At 37.6% G+C, this 20,320-nt stretch overlaps 1 protein-coding gene across 10 annotated transcripts in view; it reads left to right on the top strand.

The window, feature by feature from the left end:
• The window catches only part of TRPS1 (transcriptional repressor GATA binding 1), a 218,859-nt gene that overhangs the window by 56,164 nt on the left and 142,375 nt on the right, over positions 1-20,320 (top strand). For all 10 annotated transcript variants that reach the window (XM_069854564.1, XM_069854565.1, XM_069854555.1 and 7 more), the window contains one exon: positions 6,428-7,031. In XM_069854564.1, the coding sequence (XP_069710665.1) occupies positions 6,428-7,031 (604 nt within the window). The remainder of the gene's footprint in view (positions 1-6,427; positions 7,032-20,320) is intronic.

Genomic DNA, 20,320 nt, shown 5'->3' with positions numbered 1-20,320 from the left:
AACTGCTTTGAAGATGAAAAGTGGTATCCAAGTTCCAAGCATTATTATAGCAGCTTTGAGCCATGCTGTAGAACTCCATAGGCAGCACTTTGTCTGCCGCTGGGGCATGGCACAATCTTTTTTTAGTGGTTAAATAACTGGAAGATTGAAATGGGTCCTTGACTGAAAAAAAACTACTTATTTTGCTGCAGCTGGTAATTTAAGTTTTAACAAGCATGCCTGGTTAAAATCCTTTCTCCCAAGGAAAGGAGAAACCATGACTTTCAAAATGGAGTGCTAAATCAGAGTGTAGCAGTAGCTTCTCCTTTGGCGCGCTCAGCACCCTGCAGCTCTGGCAGTTGTCACAGGGAGCTACATTCTGGAAAATGAAGAGATGCACTTAAGCATTCAAACCTCAACTTTTCTAAAATTAGTCTGGTCCGTTTAAGAACCTCAAACAAAGTGTTTTTAAAGTCTTTTGTTGATTACATTGTTGAGTGCTCTGAGAATGTTGTGTAATTAAAACGAAGTACAACATTTTCCCCTTTTTCCTGTTGTTTCCCCCCACCCCCTTTAATTTGAGTTTTGTTTCTTTTCTACATGTACTGCTGCTGTTTTCCCCACTGTGCATCTTCTTTGAAATCACAGAAGTTAGTTCAGTTTATGGTAGGTGCTATGTAATGGCAAACACCATCAGGTTTTATTGCTTTTCTGTGCCTAACCTCATTTTCATAGTTACCATTTGTTTTAATTTCATAGAAAGAGACTTTTGGGGCATCATAGCTTCTCTTTTTATTATTGCCATCAGGCCCTTTTTTAATAGAAGTTTTGCATGTCTGGAATATGTATTCTCTTTCCCTTTTTGTATTTTATGAACTAAAGATACTGAATAGTTCAGATTTTAGAAAGGAGAAATTCTCTAAATAGTAGTGTTAGGGAGTTATGTGACACACAGAAACATGCTGATGTGGGGTCAGTTCACATCCAGGCTGGCCTTCTCAGAGTTTATCTCAATAAAGCTGTAATGACACGGATTTTGTATTTCTGATGTATTTAAAATGCTGTACAAGCACACATATCTAAAATTGTCAATTTATATAATAAGGAGCTGAATGGATTCTAATACATGATACTAAGCATTAATGTGGTGGCAGAAAGAGTTCTTCCATTCACATATTTAAGTTTGCCCTTGATAATCTGTGAGTATCAGGGCTGGCTTTAAGTGCTACTTGCATATTTTGGTTCATACATTTTTTATCTTCATTTCAAGTCTTATGGATGAACAGCATACTTTATTTCCTTTTCCATTTTGTTTCCTTTTGACTCTGTCTACAATTTCACTGTCTGCTAGGCGAAACATTTTCTGCATCCTGATATTATACCTTTGCAGCCATGTATTTGCAACAGTATTAGAATTTGCAAAAGCAGTTCTTTATTAGTTTTCTGTCTACAGAAAAGTGTACTTACACTTAATTCTCATTCTGTATTTCTTGACATGATTATTTGAGAGCTGTTCAGTTAAATTTGAAGTTAATGAATCACATTGCACTTGAGTTTTCTTGTATTTAAACTTCACTAAAATGTGCTTACTCAAGTAAATCCCCAGAAGGTTTATTGGCCTCTATTTTCTACTAATTCTGCTACTACACATTATCCATTATACATCTGAAGAATCAGGTACTCTTAATGTTCATTGTGAAGCTTAATTTTTCCTCAAAACTGTCTGGTATTCCTATGAGCTAAAAGATGCCAAGACTTGTAATTTAGATAAAAATCATAGTGAGTATTATTTGAGGAAATTTTGCATGTTGGATCACTTAGCCTAGAGATTATTTCCTGCTTGCCCCAAAATAATTAAATTAGAAATTTTCATTTTTTTAAAAAATGAAAAAGGCTTCTTGCAGATTAGTTTGGTTTTTGATTTTGCTAAAAGATGTGGGAAAACAATGCATTTTCTCATTTTTGCAAAAAATAGATTTTTGTAATGTAAATCTTTATTTGTAAAGAAAGACTTTGACAGAAAGTATTTGATTAGTGCTATTAGTAAATAAATATGCTATGCTGAAAAATGCTCTAAACTCCTTTTAAAAAGGTAAAGTAGTGATTCATCAAACAACTGCAAAAGATCAAAAGAAAATAGACTTATAAATTAAATATAAGTTTTGACAATGAAGTAGAGTAATTTATGTAATAAATTACTTCGAACATGTGGGTGACAGCAATTATATAGATTTCTCTTTTGAAATTAATTTTGAATTAAATTAAATTCCCTGCCTCTTAGAGGTAAATAGAGTAGAGATTTAAAAGGCAAAGGGGTGCAGGTCATGTTACAGGCAGCTGAAACCAGAGCAGAGTCTTATACATGCAGATTATGGAAATGGAGAGCCTTTGGGACACTCCCCCAAGAAGCCCGCTGAGGGCAAAAGTGTAAATTGAGGCCCACCAGCTCCTGGGTTTTCGGCAAAGCAGGAGCCTTCACTTGTTGAACAATAGTAGCAGCTGTGAGGACCTTTTCCGTCCTCCTGACACCTTAATTCACTGCTCTGAACTTGTTTGCTCTTGCCAATGGCTTTTGCTCTCCTTTCGTCTCAGTCTTGCTCTCTGCTCTGCCCATTATCCTCCCCTTTCTGTCCGTCTGCTGAATTTTCTGGCTTGCTTTGCTAGTTGTCTTTTCCTTCTGAATATTTTCTGCTCCTCACAAGTCTGAGTGCAGCACCCATACCCAAAGCAAACTTTCTTATAAGCCAGTTTCTTCATGAGAAATACTAGTAATTGTTATATACATAATGAAATTCAAAACATGCAAAAAAAGGGAGGTGATACAACAGCCATACCTTCATCCAGCATGTTTTCTATACCCTAGAGCCCAGGAATGCCTTCAGATAATTTAAAAAGAAAAAAAAAACCCTTGTTCTGTAGAGGATGGTGTAATACTTGAGACTAGTTAGAAGTTATGTCCACAAGACGTAATTAATAATAGCTAGTGTCAGGAGTATCACAGCCTATTAGAAAGGTCAAGTAAAGAACACTAAATCCATCAGCCCTCTCTCCCCCCATCTAATTTCTCCAACTTCAAGATTTTGTGAGGGAAAATCCTTATATATTATAGCACTGAGTTCAAGTACATTTTGGTACAAATAAATAATGATAGGATTTTATTAAGTTGTCAGAATGTAGCAGTACAGCAAAGGTTTGGCTTGAGTTCCTTGACATTTAATCTTGGGATTGGGCCATAAATGTTTTAATGTCCATGAATAATCAGGCCTTTGATTTATTTTGTGATGAAAATAATAATGCTAAGGGATACCAAGTGACGGGGTGACATTGCCATCCTAATGTCACGTTGAAATTATCACCAGTTTATGGCTTGAACCTGCTTGTATGAGCAAGATCACAAAAGTAAGAATACTGTTCCTTCTTTGTTTATATCACTTACTTGCATACTGAGATTTTCCTCAAACGTCACTCCTTTGATCATCTGTATATCAATACTCTGTGTTGCACCTGATGAGTTCAGAGTTTCTGATGATGTAACTGCAGTTAAAGTGTAACTTTAAGGTAATGCATAAAGTAATGCAATAAGGAGTTTTTATTGTGTACTTAGCAAATCGGAATTTTTAAAATTTTGTTGCTTAGTTTTAGGAGCTTTGTGCACAAATGTAAGTGTAACTTGGGCCTTTAGAGAAACATGGGGAAGGCTTCAGTTCTAGTATAAAAAATCTAACGTCGCCAACTTGTTTCCTTGATTGCTATCAGGGTGGGGTGAAAGCAGTCAGAGATTGAAAACATTTTCTTTTATTCCTTGTTCTGGGAAAATATAAAATTCCAGCTTTCAAAAGTTCTCTAATAGCTGGTGATAGTTATTGTTTTATTATTTGAGACTGTGACTTATATCAGACAGTTCCAAACTTTAACTTATTTTTCAGAGCTTGGGGATAGAATAGTTACAGGACAAACCCATGCAAAGTATGGAGATCTATAATGTCAACGACAGAGAATACTTTTTCATGCATGCTAGAAGAGTTATGTCCTGAAAAAAAAAGACTGTTGGATTACTACCTACTTAAATCAGTTGTTGTATTTTGCGCATCACAGTGCATGCTGCAGTTTTACAGAAAAGTGGAGGGATGTTTATATGTCTCTCTTTAAAGAAATCATAAATAGTTTAAATGAACGAATCTTTAATGTAATAAAGGTGATTGTAGCTGGGCCTCAGCCATGTAGTTACAACTGTGTCTAATAGTCAGCATTTATTTGTGGCCTCAGAAGTGTTGTACCACTCCTGTGGTGTGTACTGTTCGTGATCAAAAACATTTAGCCAGAGTGGAAGCGGGTGGGAAAAATAGACAAGTTAGGCAGAAAAAGATCAGCTGTTTGGAGGTGTGATATCTGTAGATGACAGCCAAGTTAGGAAAGGGGGTTAGCCATTGAAATAGCCAAGTTAAACAAGAGACACTTAGGGCTAAGTAGCCTCCCAAAGGATTGATAAACTTTCACATGGAGAGTGTATGTGGCTGAGCCATTAGGCCCAAATGGTGTCTTGTTTAACTTGGCTTTTAAGATAACTAGCCCCTGTCTAACTTGGATTTCCCTGATGGTATCCCACCTTTACAGGGCTGACTCTCTTTATAACTTGGCTTTTTGTATTTATAAAATGGTTTTGATCAGATAGCACTCTCATTTTTTTTGGTTCAGAAGAGAATTAAGCTCAGTTTAGAAAAGAACTAAGTTGCAAGAAAGAATATATTAGTGTTGCATTGAGAGACAAGCTGATTTTAATAAAACACAATTGGAGAACGGAGAAAAATGAACACAGCCAGAACAGGATTTTAACCCACAGCTTGCTCTCCAACAAGCAGATTTTGTTGCCATAAGTCTATGTGGAGAAGAGCTGACTGTTTTTTTGCAACTGAACGAGCCCACCTAGTCCCTTAAAATGAATAGAAATATGGAAAATTACAAAAGGAAAACTGATACTGCACAAGGGCAAAAAAGCTTGCATCTGAATGTGTACTCGTGTCTGCGCTGACACAACTGCAAGAAAATCAGACAATGTAAATAACATAAGGTTTGTTTTTCCAACCAAAGGAAAGAAGGAAGGCAAGGGGGTTTAATAAGTTTGGCAAGTTGTCCCTTCCAAACCATCATACTCTAAAAGGGACATTTTGTGTATATTCCAATTCTACAGATGCACTGAGAGCCAAATCCTGCTCTTACTGAAGTCAATGGGAGTTTTGCCATCAGCTTCACTGAGACCAGGATTTGGCCTCTAAAGAATTAATTCTAACAATTGGAGTTGTCAGGGCAGTAACAGATTTCTCATGCAAGTTTTGTCCTGTGTGGATAGCGAAAGGCTAATTTTTTAGCTTGGCCAAAGACACTTTTGTGACTCTGACTGTGTGGGGTGTGGATGTGTGAGTGTGTCTGTAGGGAGAAGCCGTTGCAGATTTATGTACATTTTGATGAAGGGCAGGGATGGTATTTGACTGTGCGCTGGTACGGTGCTGGGTGCAGCAGGGCCCAGAGCCTGATAGAGGGCTCTGATGGCTCCTGTGCTATAAACAGTTATTCATAATGGTGTTACAGAGCACATAAACAGTGTTCTGTTCCTATGATAAATACATTAAATGGGTAACACGTTGTTCTCATGTAGCAACATATGCTTTATATAATTTAGTAATGCAGTACTTTATGTAGGCTTTTAGAATAAAATCAGGAAGGTGCGTTATTCCACACTGCTCCACAGCTTGTACCCAAGCATTGTTGTATTTAACAGGAAAACACATTTTTTAGTGAGAGAGATAACTATTTTGCCTTTTCTTTAGAGCAACAGTTTTTAAATTGTTCTAAAACGTCCATAGAGAACAAATAAGTACTGTCTGTTGTGTGCAACCTTCTACCCTTTGGTGTATTCTTATACGTAAGGTAACCACAATGCCATTCAAAAACATCTTGCTCAACTTGAAGCACATGGAACTGGTGGAAAGCAAAGGAATTTTTAAGCATTTTAACTTTCTAGCACAGAGAGAGATATATATATATGTATTATATGAAGTGTTTTTTTATACAAAGAGAACTATCCTTTTCAAACTATTTGATTTTGGTTGAAAAAAAATGTTACTTCAGTGTTTCTACCACAACAGAAAGTGAAAATTGCAGCAAACTGAAGGGAAAACAACGCACAAAATCCCAGTGAAAATTATATGAAGTTTAGAATAATGCAATGGAGTATGAGTGAGTGATAGGAGACCATTGTGATGTGTGTGGGGAAGAAGGAACAGGATTTTTCCCATATCATGTAGGACGTCAAAGTAAACCTGCTTGCTTTATTTAAAGGGTATTGTCCTGTAAGTTCAGTTTATTTTCTTCGTGTGAGTAGGTAGAACCACCGTGAGAGAGAAAGCCCAGGGGAGGCTCTCGCATTAATACACTTCTCATTTTCTTCCAGGAGAGTTCACAACTGCTACAAATGCCGTCAGTGCAGCTTCACAGCTGTTGACACTCAGTCACTACTAGAGCACTTCAACACTGTTCACTGTCAGGAGATGGACATCACTACAGCCAATGGGGAGGACAGTCATGGCGTTTCATCTATCAAGGAGGAGCCAAAAATTGACCTTAAGGTCTATAGTCTGATTAATCCAGACCCCAAAATGGGGGAGCCCATATCTGACAGCATAGTGAAGAGGGAAAAGATAGAAGATAAGGAAGTGCTCAAGGAGAAAGGTTGGACTGACAGTCCCAGTGATGATCTTCGCAATGTGACCTGGAGAGGAACAGACATTTTGAGGGGAAGCCCGTCATACACACAGTCCAGCCTAGGCTTATTGACCCCAGTGTCTGTTGGCCAAGAGCAGCCTAAGCCTTTAAGGGATAGTCCGAATGTAGAATCTGCCCATCTTGCGCGGCCCATTTACGGCTTGGCGGTGGAGAACAAGGGCTTCCTGCAGGGCATGCCAGCTGGAGCAGCAGAGAAAACTGGGCAGCTCACCCAGCCCTACACAGGATCCGGGGACACCAAGACAAAGGATGAATCCCAGTCCTTATTACGGGTAGGAAGCTCTCTCTTTTTTTTTTTTTTTCCTTGCTTTTCATGATTACATGTATGTTATGTTTAATTAGGCATGCAAATGATTTCTTCAGTTCCTGAGTAATACGGTTGGGTTTTTTTTCATGCATGGAACAAAAAAGGACTGAAACATGTAGAACTAAGCTGACAGGTAAATGTTCCGAAGTGTTTGCATAAAACAATGTATATATTGATGTAGTATTAGTAAGCAAGTGCTTCTGCTTTTGCTATTTATCTCTGATTGAATTTTGTTTTAATTATTCCTGCTAATTGTGCAGGTTGATGGTGCATTTGAAGTAGGAAGGTTTAGAACCCCAGAAGGCTGCACATCTGTTACACTAAAACAACTAATCACCTCTTAAATTTTGTGGTGGTGTGACAGTTCACACTTAAGCAAGATCTCACATTATTAAATATCTAAGCATATGAAACCTGAGATACATGTTAATAAAATGTAACTTCTTTTTTTCTATAAAGCACCATAATTATATATCAATTTTGATACTTGTCTGGTTGCCTTGGAAGCAAAAGAAAAAGGGAAAAGGAAGGAGCTTGTGTGATAAGCAAAACAGATTTGTCACACAAAATCATTCCTCTTCTGTCTTTTTTTTAAAAGAAAGGTCCTATATATAAATAGCTTCTCCTTCTATCAAGGTATGCTTTTTCCACTGTAGGGAAATCTGGGGTTAGAAAAGTATCTGTACAGGTTGATGAGTAACTGTCTTTCTCCTGGAGTCGTCACTGTATATTTTCAAGGCTGCTCCCTATCTGAACTTCTAGAAACTTGCTATGGGACTGGTCAGACCACAGACAAAACTCACTAGAATGGAAGTGATGATCAGCTCTTTTTCTTCGTTATCTTTTATAAGAACATTTATAGTCATAACATCCATTACTCTAAGAGTGAAAAACAAATCAAAAGAAGACGAAAAGCAAGATAAATGTTTTATTCCATGGCCTGCTACACATAGGTATATATGTCTCTCTATGCATGTCTCGCAAGCTCTTTTTAGGTGAAGTTGGTGGTCTTAAAAATATTCTAATTATGAAATAATGCTTCTGTCACTTAAAGTCTGCATGCAATTTAGTGCAACCGTAGTCTTTTGTACCACAGGACATGAATGGTTACTGATGTAAGATTTTTAAGTGTATGAGAAACAGTATGACACACTCCCTTTTGCAAACCTGGGTGTGTGCTCACTGTGAATGGCAAGGTTATATTACTATACTCCATTTGGAAATATATATAAAAATTTATACACATATGTCTGACTAGCAGTGGAATTCATGCTGTATATATGATACTAGTTATATCCCACTTCAGTCCTTGTACTGGTTCTTAGCAATGCACACACATATTGGCCAGAAAAGGCATTTATACTGTGGATTATCAGAATACAAGTAGTTTTCATTTATCTTTTGACTACTAAAGGATGAAAAAAAACTTCAATTAAACAAGAATCTACAGAACAGCATGGTATAATGCAGAGTCAGCTATATAAAGTTCTAAATTTGTTTAGTAGCTGGAGCCTAAAGTCTTAGTAAGTGGTAAAATAAGGCCCTTACATTATCAGTTCTATCCATTGATGGATATAGAAGGGGAAAATGTACACTGGCTGCTTTTGATGCCCAATTTAAAAATAAGTTCAGACTTTTTTTGAAGCTTTTATACAAAACCACTATTTATTTTTTTCAAATCAGTATTTTTTTAATTTTGGAAAGATTTTGGTCATTTCTCTATGTTCAGATATATGAAGTACCTGTAAATTCCATAGTTTTCTGAAAAAGGAAAAAAGCTCATTTTTTGTTTATTACAGTGTATATAAATTAATTCCTTGCATTTTCCTTTTTTCTTTTATAAAGTTTGTAACAGTATTTATTAGAGGACTAGGTCTGTACTGACACCCTTCAAAGAGTAATTACTTTTGTGTACACTTTTAGCTACCTTGCTCCTTGAACTCTGTTGTGCCAAGAACTTGTTTGTCTGAGTATTTTCCTTAGTTATAATATTTTAATTTTCACTTTTCTTCTTTGACAACTGGGCAAGTTGCCTTTGTCAGTTTGAAATATTTAAAGAAAAAAAAAGAGAAGGAGGTTAACTTTCTACATCTGCTGAATGGAGTCCATAAGCATATATATTTCATCACTATTGATAGAAAGGGGAAAATAATGACAATTCAAATTTCTTGAAAGTGGTGGGTGGTCTGAAGTACAGGAGATGTTGGTAGATGAAGCAGTGTGATTCTGTGAGTAATACTAATTATTCCAATAAGATTGGTATTCCTTGTTACCCTGGATCTGTGAAGAAGGTCATAGAAACCTGACTCTATCATTTTGCTCTTGATTTGGTTTTCTGTGGACAGTTACGGGTTGCAGTACTGCAGCCAGGAATCAAAAAGACAAAGTGATGGTCAGCCTGACCACTGGGAGGGAGCTTTGTGTCAGATATTATCTGACATACATCAAGCATATTTGGCCCAGAGACAATTAGAAATTTTTCAGAAAAGAACTTGCCTTCCATTCTGGGAAAAGCTAATTTTTGTAATCCTCTGAAATAAAAGAAAATGCTCTGTATTGTTAAGCAAATCTCTCATGATTATCCACTTTTGGAGAAATGTATTTATTATATAGGAAATAGCTAATGCTGTGCTAGAAGTTGGGCCTTTCTAATGCAAAGCCTTAAATCAATTCATACTTCTGGTATCATATAATGAATAGTCATGCAAAATACTGTATCCCGGTATGACTGGTGACTAGGAAACAAAACCTGTAATAAAATTACTGTGGACACCTTCCTTTTTTTTCCTCCAAAGACACAGAGGAAACCAAAAATCTAGGATTACTCAGTGAATAAAAACTGTGAGAAATGGACTGAACAAAACCCTGAACTAACATATCCTTTGGTTTTACTGGTTATTCAGTATTTATAAAGGGATTCTGCTTATTACAAATGATATGTAATGATTCAGTAGTAGCAGTAATACCATGTGCTGTTTATTTTTTAGTTTTCTCATGACTAGGGGAAGGGAAAGGTGAGATCATGGTTTTCATGGTTTTTTTTATCATAGAGATTAATATTGAAAGTGTTTTTTCTAGATACTGAGTTTAGGAGTGATTAGCATTTTAATAAAATACCAAAGACAATGCAGATCAACTGGGGAAGGGGTCTACAGTTGCAATCTACAATTGCCCACAAATTTCCTTAATGCCTACAGGATAATTGTCAACTTTTGGGAGTGTTTTTCAGCTTTGCATCTTGTGGAAGCCATTTATATGCTGCTTTCTTACATTCCTTCCATGCACAATGGACCTGTTCCCTCCCCAGTTTCTGTGCTACAGTAGATTATTCATGGGAGTCATTAGGATAGAATTTCTTTCCTTTTTTACAGCTAAAAGACCGAATCGCTTGTGTGGGAGCTGGGGATGGTGCGGAGGTGATAGCTTGAACTCTGCATGTGTCTGAACACACATATGCAGTGGACGCACCTTTTTCCCCGAGAGCACTTCCAAGCTGTGTGTATGTAACAGAATCTTTCTCAGGGGCATGGTACACTTCTGTGAGTAGCTTTAATTTATTTTTCTTATTAAAATGTTTCCAGCAGCTGTACTTACAGTGAATCGGTATGTTTTGCAAATGGGAATTACAAAATCTGTACCTCAGCATGGTACAATGTAGACATTATTTCTGCTCTTCCTTAGAGTAGCTGATTTTATAGTTTAAAGATTTGTTGATACTGGAAGGTCTATTGAGATGCAAAAATGTTCTTTTTTTTGGGTAGCACATTGGCAGCCAGCGGATTCTGGGCCAGGCAGATTGTTTAATGCTTTGAACGCAGATCTTGGACAGCAGGAACTTTTTGCTAACTGATTTTAAATGAAGTGTCCTGTTTTGGTATGTGTGGACACTGCTGAACAAAGTTTTTCCACAAAATTGGAAACTGCAGCCTGAGCCTTCAGACCTATACACAGACTACTTAGCCCACTTAAAGGTATTGGTAGACACTGCTGCCTCGCATCATAGTTCAGCTGATGCAGATGCAGAACGGCACAGATCAGTGTGTCCCATGGTGCCACATTGACCTGAAGGCAACAGGGAGGTGCCTGTGCATTAATAATAGTTCATGTAAAGGGAGATTTGTGTTCTGTCAGGGGGAGAGATGGTCAACCTATTGCAAAGGCACTGATTTTTGTCAAAGGCAGACTGCAGGCCGTAACATTAAATATCTAACGGAAGTTATGTTAACCTTTGCTATGAGCTTTTTATATAGGGCAAAGGATAAAACCGGCTCTTCTATTAAATCAAGATTATTTTGCACCGTAATGGTCAGGCTGTTTATACACTATAGGAAATAATGGTGTTTCAAGAAAGTTTCCATTTACTCAAGAAAAGTTATTTTCTTTTTGTCTGTGATATTTACACTTCTGGTATTTCATATGGTGTTCTGTCTAGAGCTGGCTATACGGCTTTAAATTGGGGGGAGACAGGAAATCAGAAAAAAGTTATTATTTCCTCTCTCTCAGTTTTCTGTTCTTGTATCTGGCTGACTGACAGAGCTAATTTTAAAGTAAGCAATAGATATGTATGTATCAGGAAATTTGCATAGAATTGATTTAATATTGGTGTAGTAAATATCAGACACAATCCCTAGTGGTGAAACATTATTTCTCCTATTATAAAGTACTGATTCTTGTTATCCACAGGGTTAGATGCTGCATAGCTGCAAAGCAGTAGAAATGCTGAACTGGCCTTTGTGATTTCCAAGACTTTTCTATAAACATTCAGTTCCTGTCCAGAAGAATAACATAACTGTGAGGGGAATCCTGCCTCTGTGATGTTGGTAGAATTATTGCTGCTGCCTTAGCAGGAGCACAGAGAGCAACACTGGGAGGTTCAATCTCTCCAAGAGGGATCTTAGTTTAAATGTGATCTTTTTGGTGGTGGCTTCAAAGTAATAGATGGAAGTTTTTGTGCACTTTGGGATTGTGTTCTACTTCCAGCCACTTTTTAATAGCAACATTTTAATGGTATATCTACAGAATTAAATTTAATGCATACAATTGTATCATACACCTTATATTTAAGTTGTTGGAAGTCTTGGGTGCTGCATCTCATCCCTCAGCCACTTTGGGGAAGAAAAAGCAGCCCTTTAAAGAAGAAACATCTGAAATAGTTTTTCTGTAGCTGCATCTCATTTTTTTCCCATTTCCTCTGACTCTGTTAGAGATATTTCAGGAAGTATTTATAGTCAAGGCCATTCATTGCCATACGAGTCCTCTAATTAGCTGAGGGGAACTCAGCAGGCACTGTGTCTTACTAATGCACAGAGCTCTGTCAGGTCAGAGAGCTGCCAAAGTATTTTGGTTTTTTTAGAAGCACCTGTTTCTACAAGTCTCTGCCTGGGGAGGCAATGGGCTACTTTTTTTTTTTCTTTTTCTTTTTTTTTTTTAAAGTATAACTACATCTTGGAAAACTGCAAGAATCCTCCAACAAAGAAAATAAGAAAATAAAGTTAGAACTTGCAAATAAATGGTTTTGAAGCATTGTGTTTCCTATGCAAAACAGAGGCAGGTAAAATCCCGGTGCTGGTGAAAGGTTTGTGAACTAAGCTAAAATAACTTTCTGAAGTTTTCAAGTAGTTTAGAGACAAACATGTACTTGGCTACTTTTAGTAACTACTGGAACCCAACCCACAAGAAATTGAAAGTTTTGCATTACTCATTCTGACAGAGTGATCAGATAGGGCTAGAAAGTAACATTTAGAAAAATGTTAACCTGCCCAATTAAAGGCATGTTTCTGGTTTTTGTGTGGGGTGTGTCTGTCCTGTGGAGAGGCAACCCCACCTCCTGCATGTTTACCCACCCGGCAGTGCATAGTTTTTATTTATTTTTTTTTTCTTCTCCCTTTTACAAAATGCGGTTTAGAAGAGAATTAAATGATAAAATCATTATTTGGGTGGGGCGCAGTAATAATGCAAAAGGGCAGTAGCTACGTCAAAATCCTTGATGAAAAGGTGAATCAGTATGTGGAACAAAGGGCTGGGGAGATCGGTATGAGCCCCCGGGCCGCTGCGTAAGCAGCAGGATTTATTGAAGTTGCTATGATCAATAACAATGATTCAAACAGGGAGAATTGAGATAATTCTTGATTTAAAACAAGCTGCTGCATTTGAATGGGAGAGAAAGTAATAAAGACACAAACAAAAGAGTGCTTTCTTGTGTTGAACTGAGTGGCCAAACCAGATTAACAATCAGTGTCAGATGCAATTAACTCAAATTTATATTACCCTTAACTAGTTTGGGTAGAAGAGCTTCTCTTTTACTCTCTCTGGTCTGGTATTTGGTGTCCTGGTGTTGGTGGGAATGAGAAGCAGCAGCCACCATTGTCACCTGGCTGCTGCACACCTGTGCCAAGTCCTGGCTGTGCGGGGCAAATGCCAGCCTGGTGCTTAAGGCAGCTGCTCTGTGCCATCTGTCCCCTGGGGAATGGCAGGTATTGAACTCGGCTGGAGGGTGGGAGCATCCGTGGTGCGTCTGGACAGCTCTCCATGGCAGCCCCTGTCTCGGCCCCTCTGTGCTAGGAAGCTGTCCTTGTTGACGCTGAAAACAACCCAGTCTTGCCCCTTATTCATACCCTCTTGCTCCAAATTTGACACACTAAATGAGGAAACATTATTCCTTTAGGTGCAACCGGTCCTGGTAAGAAGCTGTTTTTTGTTTTTTACTGTCTTCATATACTTTCCTCATTTTTTTTTAATTTTTTTTTAAAAAATAATTGTGCTTACCATGGATGCAGTTCTGTGAAAGCAGTGTCAGGGTATGGAGCACAGCTGTGGGCACTGCAAAGGCAAACACTGCAGCAGCAGCTCCCTCCAGTCTAAACAATTCTGAGAGCTGTCAATGGGAAGCCTTGTTTAAACTGGGAAGTAAGCGAATGTGGCTTCTTGCATGATGACTAATGTCAATAATTAGCTGAGCATCTCCAAAGTTTCAAAAAGTTAAGTGCAACTATAATCATTATATAGCCCTACTATTGTTCCGTATTGCTAGTAATATTTAGCATTGGATTATATTCCTAAAGTGAAATAGAATTTTCAGTTTTGTTTAGAAACTAGTGTTTGCCAAACTGGATCCAATAGGATAAGTGCATTCATGTCCATGGGCTGAACTTGCTGCTAACCTGTAGATTTTCAATGGAAAATGAAATTTCGTAGATGAATGCAGGTAAGAATTGTACATAATTCTATTTTTGCCTGAAGTACTACGATGCTGAACACTGAAAATCTATGTGAAGATTACTTTAAAATCTGGAAGTGCAGAGTTCCTTTATGTGTTGAACTTCAGACAACCCTCTCCATGTGTTTGGTAATTAAATACACCATAAATATCGTCTTTTAGAGTAGGGATATTATGCTAGACAGTAAATAAATGTTTATTGGACCAAAAAGGGAGTGTTGTATTTGTATTTGATTTGACGGGATCCAGGTGCTATCCATATCTGAACACATTTGAAATGGTAAAGATTTAAGAACAGAAAAAACCAGTGCACACACGTAGTGTAATTTTTCCATGGAGGTATCTAGGGGTTAATATACTCAGTTAAAAATGACAACTATGGAAAATAGTTGTTATATGAACAGACGTGTGCTGAAATGGAAATATATATATGTATGTATATACACATGTACATGAGATATACAAAAGCACTTTTCTTTGTTACCTTAGCACTCCTCAGAATATGCATGTGGCCACTGTGGAAGTCGTCTTAATTTTAAGATCTCTATTGTAACACAATTGATTTAGTGAACAATTTCCTGCCTAATATAATTCATTTATTTCTTTTACCAAGTTCTGTTTTTAAAATGAAGCTTTATAATGGCTAAATGGTTCTGTTGGTGTTTTTCTAAGTATTTTGCTAAGTATCCTTATGTATATTTTAGAGAATCTTACAGTTTTGTTGTAGTGATATAATAATATGTGTATGTAATATAAATGTATAAATATACATATTCCATGTTGCATGCTATGTATTTAGGGTTTAGGTAGGATAGAATGTATGCATGAAGATGAGTGGAGGAATAAAGATGTTTTCTTTTTTTGCACTGTGCACAGTATTAGGTTTCTGAAACAAATGGCGTGGTGGCAGCCCAGACTATGTAGCACTTTGCAGGCAGCTAGCAAATAAGGTTTGAAATCTTAACTGAGTTTATGTATCCTTGTGCTGCCTGAGATTTGCGCGTCATATATCTGAATCATATTTTTTTTAGTTAAGTGGTTAATTCCCTATGATTTCTTGGCTGTTATAGGCCTTAGTCTCCTGATTCTGTCTATAAAATGGAAACAAGGGCACTTTCTTGTCTTGAAAGGTGAGAGCAAAGAAGAGTGCATTAAACGAGGAGCGGCTGAGAGAGCTGGGGTTGTTTAGCCTGGAGAAGAGGAGGCTGAGGGGAGACCTCATTGCTCTCTATAACTACCTGACAGGAGGTTGTAGAGAGGAGGGTGCTGGCCTCTTCTCCCAAGTGACGGGGGGCAGGACAAGAGGGAATGGCCTCAAGCTCTGCTAGGGGAGATTTAGGCTGGACATTAGGAAAAAATTCTTCACAGAAAGGGTCATTGGGCCCTGGAACAGGCTGCCCAGGGAGGTGGTTGAGTCACCTTCCCTGGAGGTGTTTAAGGCACGGGTGGACGAGGTGCTGAGGGGCATGGTTTAGTGTTTGATAGGAATGGTTGGACTCGATGATCCGGTGGGTCTCTTCCAACCTGGTTATTCTATGATTCTCTGAAACTCTTTCTTGTGCAACACTGCAGTCATAGCATGAAGACCCTGATGCATAGGCATCCTGAATCAATACTCTCGGTTAACTTCTCTGAGCATGATTGTGTAAAGTTTTGCAAGAGTACCAGCAAAAAAGAAAAACTTAAGAAACAAATTATGATTTAATTTTAACATTGTTAAAATTCCTATTCTTCAGCCTGAAAAAAAAAAAAGAGAAAGCAGGAATTTTGGAGCAAGGCATTTGCATTTCTTGTTTGACTTTGACCTCATTTTGGTTTATGTTTCTCTGATGTGTACAGTGGCAAACTATACATTTTCACTTATGGGAAGAAGTCTTTTAACGATGGCTTGCAGTGTAGTCTTTAATCATGTGAGTTGCCTCCAGCAGTTGCTGAGAGTGAAGTTCCACCCTCTCCATTTTCAGCTGCGTTGTACTATCGGCTGTTTCTCCTTTCAAGACTGTCTGTGATTTGAAAATTGTGTTTAAATTAAAAAAAGCGAGGAGAAAAGATAAATAATCAGAACATTTGTCAAGGAATTTGTTATGAATGGGAACGAGGAGCAATGCAAACAAGCTTGGAATGAGTTTTATTTCATATGTTATTCTGGGAGCCTACAATTTCTGGTGAGAAAATGGTATATTTTAGGTCTATTTCCTTCAATTTTTGGCATGGAGCAATGCCTGTTTTGTTCAGTCAGATGTTCAACTGTGAATTTTAGATGCTTAGAACTAATTTTAGTAGGTGGGGGGCAAATTTATTATGATGCTACAAATAGAGTTTGATCACAGCTGCTTCTTTGCAATTATATAAATTGGCTATGAAACACTTAAACTGTGTTTACTGGTTTCCCAAAAAAAAATTAAAAAAACCCATCATCAGTACAAAACTCTGTCTTATTTCTCTTAAAGTTCTGAGTATGATAATTTATATATCCAGTATTTTGAATCTAACTTAATCATGTATGATTTTCATGCTGCTTTGCCTCCATACCCTAGCACGTGCTCAAATGACCCTCCCATTCTTTCCTGAAGAAATTGTATCTTTTTGTGTTAGGGTGAGTTTCTGAGCATCTTCTGAAATTACAGTAAAGCACACATAGACCTCTTCAGACACTTTTTTAATTAAAAAAAATGTTAGAAACTTCATTAGAAGCTGGACGCTTCAAAGCTTTTGCTACTCCAATCTGTACATGACTAAAAGGCTGTAAGGCAGACACAGCAAGGTGGAAGCTTTCAAATCAAAGCAAATTTAATATAGCACTGTTGTCCCCTTTATAAGACATATGGAGAATGATACCTTTACATATTTATGGCTTTTTTCTAATAGTAACTACTTTAATGTTCATGAACTTATATTTTTGAGTTAGAAGAGAAATTACTGAGTTACACTCAATTTTTTTTGATGTTTCGTGACAGCTCCTCTCCCAATGTAAAGTGGATGCATTCCATATCTGTTTAAAAGTTTGTATTGTGCAGAATAACTTAGTCAGTCTGTTTGTTGAGAAAGTAATTTTCTTTACAATTCAGTTAATGAACTCAGCTATGGTGATCACTTAGACATTCCTCTCTACAGCTGATAAAGAAGACAAACATCTGTAAAGCTCTCCATTGACAGTAGCATGGTACCTGAAATTATGTTACTGAAATTCTTTTATGTTTGACTGAGGTATGCTAGAAACTTAAATACTTTTTTTGTTTAAAGTCCTCTTAAATCCTACCTTATACAGTGTTTGAGAGGTGGGGAGAGTTAATGGAAAACATGATTAAAATATTCTAGGCTTCAAGGCTTGTAAACAACTTGGCACCTACCTATGTTTGTGTACACATGTGCTTTACTGGTTGTTTACTAATGAAAAGGCTTTTCCACTGAACACAAAATTTCTGTAGTTATTTAGCCAAATGGTTTGTAGAAATAATATTAATCATTTTAAAAGCAAAAAGCATGTTACAAATTTACTGATTTTTCCATTACAGAAAATTATGTTCTGCTTAGAAGAAGTTTTAAATCTGGGTTGATTTTTAAATAGTTCTTTTCATGCCTTTAAGACTGTAAACTTAATCATCACTTAATCAATTCCCCTTTGCCTTCTAATAGCCAACTAAACGATAGAGGTCTTTGCAATGGTCATCCATAACAACTGTCAGATTTGATGTAGGGACTTCTACAATAATTAAGAGGATAGTTGGTGTCCGTTAAATTTGATTCTTTAGTTTGGACTTGGTCTGATTGTCACCTAAGTGACTTCTTATGTGATACTCAGTTTTAGTCAAACCTTGTGACCAACTATGTGTATCTCTGGAGGGGTCTGTTTCATTTGCCCCAAGTTGGCATTGATGTAGACGTCTAGATTGAACAGGCTCTGAAATGTATCATTTCAATGAGTTGAACAGACAGCCTGGGGTGAAGCCTTAATCATTGCAAAAAGTATTTTAAGGCTTTCTGAGTAATACCCTTCTTTGGAAGTGAAGCATAAGCTATTTTGTACACCAGTCCCCCAAACATGTTACTGTCAGAAGGACGGAACATTTTAGAAAACATTGATTTGAGAAATACTTTACCTGTACTGGTTCTGTAGGTCCCTGTCAAAGAAGTTAAATTTTATAAGCACTAGGAAGTTAACAAGATCCATGTTTCTGCACTGAAGGACTCCCAGTACCTTGGGAACTGCAGTGGGTGTGCTTGGTGCTTTGCCTGGACATTGATGCCTCCGTACCCCTGCTGTCGACTGTTTTTATCAATATAGATCTGCTTCCCTCTTTGCTTGGCCAGTTTGCCAAGAACTTCACTGTAATCTCTATTGTCTTGTCTTTAGGTTGGCTTGGCTCTTTCACCCATCAATCTTTTGTAGAACTCTGAGTTTTCTATAGTAAAAGTCATTGATATTCTCCTAATTTGGAGCTTTCTTTTGAAAGAAAAAATACTAAACCATTATAAGAACTCTCTAAGCTTTCTGATCCACCTTTCCTAAAGTATACATTATCTACATTATAAATGGAGGTTTCCTGCTGTGGAGAGAATTAAGCAAAATTATCTAAATCTTCTCTCCTTGGCATCTGCACTTTGGCATGGTTGGGTGCTGGTCTGATGGGCTTTGCTCTGACAGGTTTTCCTTCAAATGCCTACTAGCATGCACATAAATGGCCCTAGCGGTCTGATATCCTTCCTACCAAAAATATTCTCATGGCTTTGCTTGCTTTCATCAACACCACTAAGTAAACCTCCGGTAGTGGAAGGAGACATGTTGGAGCACAGCAGAAGAACAGAATGGATGAAACTACAAATTGTTAGTCTGTTAAATACAGATTATGTCTTTGGGTACAAATTCCATTAGCGACTGAATGAGTCTGGATGGGTAGTAGCTTGTGGAAGTATTTGTTATGACAAAACCGACTTTTTATTAATAGACAAAGTTATCCTGTTTTCCTCTGTAGTCTGGCCAACATCAAAATGTTTCAAACTGATTTCAGACTTGTAAAACACTGTCTATCAGATACAGACATATGGATTGAACTAGTAATTTGCTTGCCATCTGCTGATAAAGGAAGCAAGGCATATAAGTAGAAAATGTAGATTTCTTTTCCCCCACTGGAATGTCATATGGTGCCTTTAGTAGCTGTTTGTATTGACATTTTTGTTGATAGTTATGTGAAGTGTTACATTGCATTGACCTACATGTGCTTTCAGTCTTGTAATTATGAGTTTGTTTTTTACAAAATAATTTGAGCCTATAAATGAGAGAATAACCCACTTTAAATCTGAAAAACTATAACTGATAACTACCGTTCTTGTGTGAAAGAGGAATAAGCATATTCTTCTGCTGAGAAAAGAGAAGAATCTGAAATGTTAAACAGACTTAAAATTGTATTTTCTTTTAGTAAAAATTTCCCCTTTTCTCCTGAAAGAGAGCCCAGAGGTCAGGAAAAATGATACATACCCAACATACAAACAAACAGAGAAATCTGTCAAAACCTTTCTACTTAGGGGAAAATGGATACTTGATCTTTCTGAGTTTTCCCCTGTAGGAGTCTTCTTTTACTAGTCCTGATCACAGAATCATAGAATCATAGACTCATAGAATCATAGAACCATAGAATAACCAGGTTGGAAGAGACCCACCGGATCATCGAGTCCAACCATTCCTATCAAACACTAAACCATGCCCCTTAGCACCTCGTCCACCCGTGCCTTAAACACCTCCAGGGAAGGTGAATCAACCACCTCCCTGGGCAGCCTGTTCCAGGGCCCAATGACCCTTTCTGTGAAGAATTTTTTCCTAATGTCCAGCCTAAATCTCCCCTGGCGGAGCTTGAGGCCATTCCCTCTTGTCCTGCCCCCTGTCACTTTGGATGGTTTGTGCAGGTCCAGTGATTGTACCCCTACTCTCTGCCGAAGCTCAGTTGCGGTGGTAATAGCTGTTTCATCTGAAGATGATTCACCTGGAGGGGTTTCCCATGGCAGGACCAGCCCAGGGGCTGCACATTCTGCTGGAGCTGGAA

This window comes from Phaenicophaeus curvirostris, chromosome 3 (genome assembly GCF_032191515.1).
Source record: "Phaenicophaeus curvirostris isolate KB17595 chromosome 3, BPBGC_Pcur_1.0, whole genome shotgun sequence".
NCBI classification, from domain to species: Eukaryota; Metazoa; Chordata; class Aves; order Cuculiformes; family Cuculidae; genus Phaenicophaeus; species Phaenicophaeus curvirostris.
This window is presented reverse-complemented; position numbering and strand designations above follow the sequence as displayed.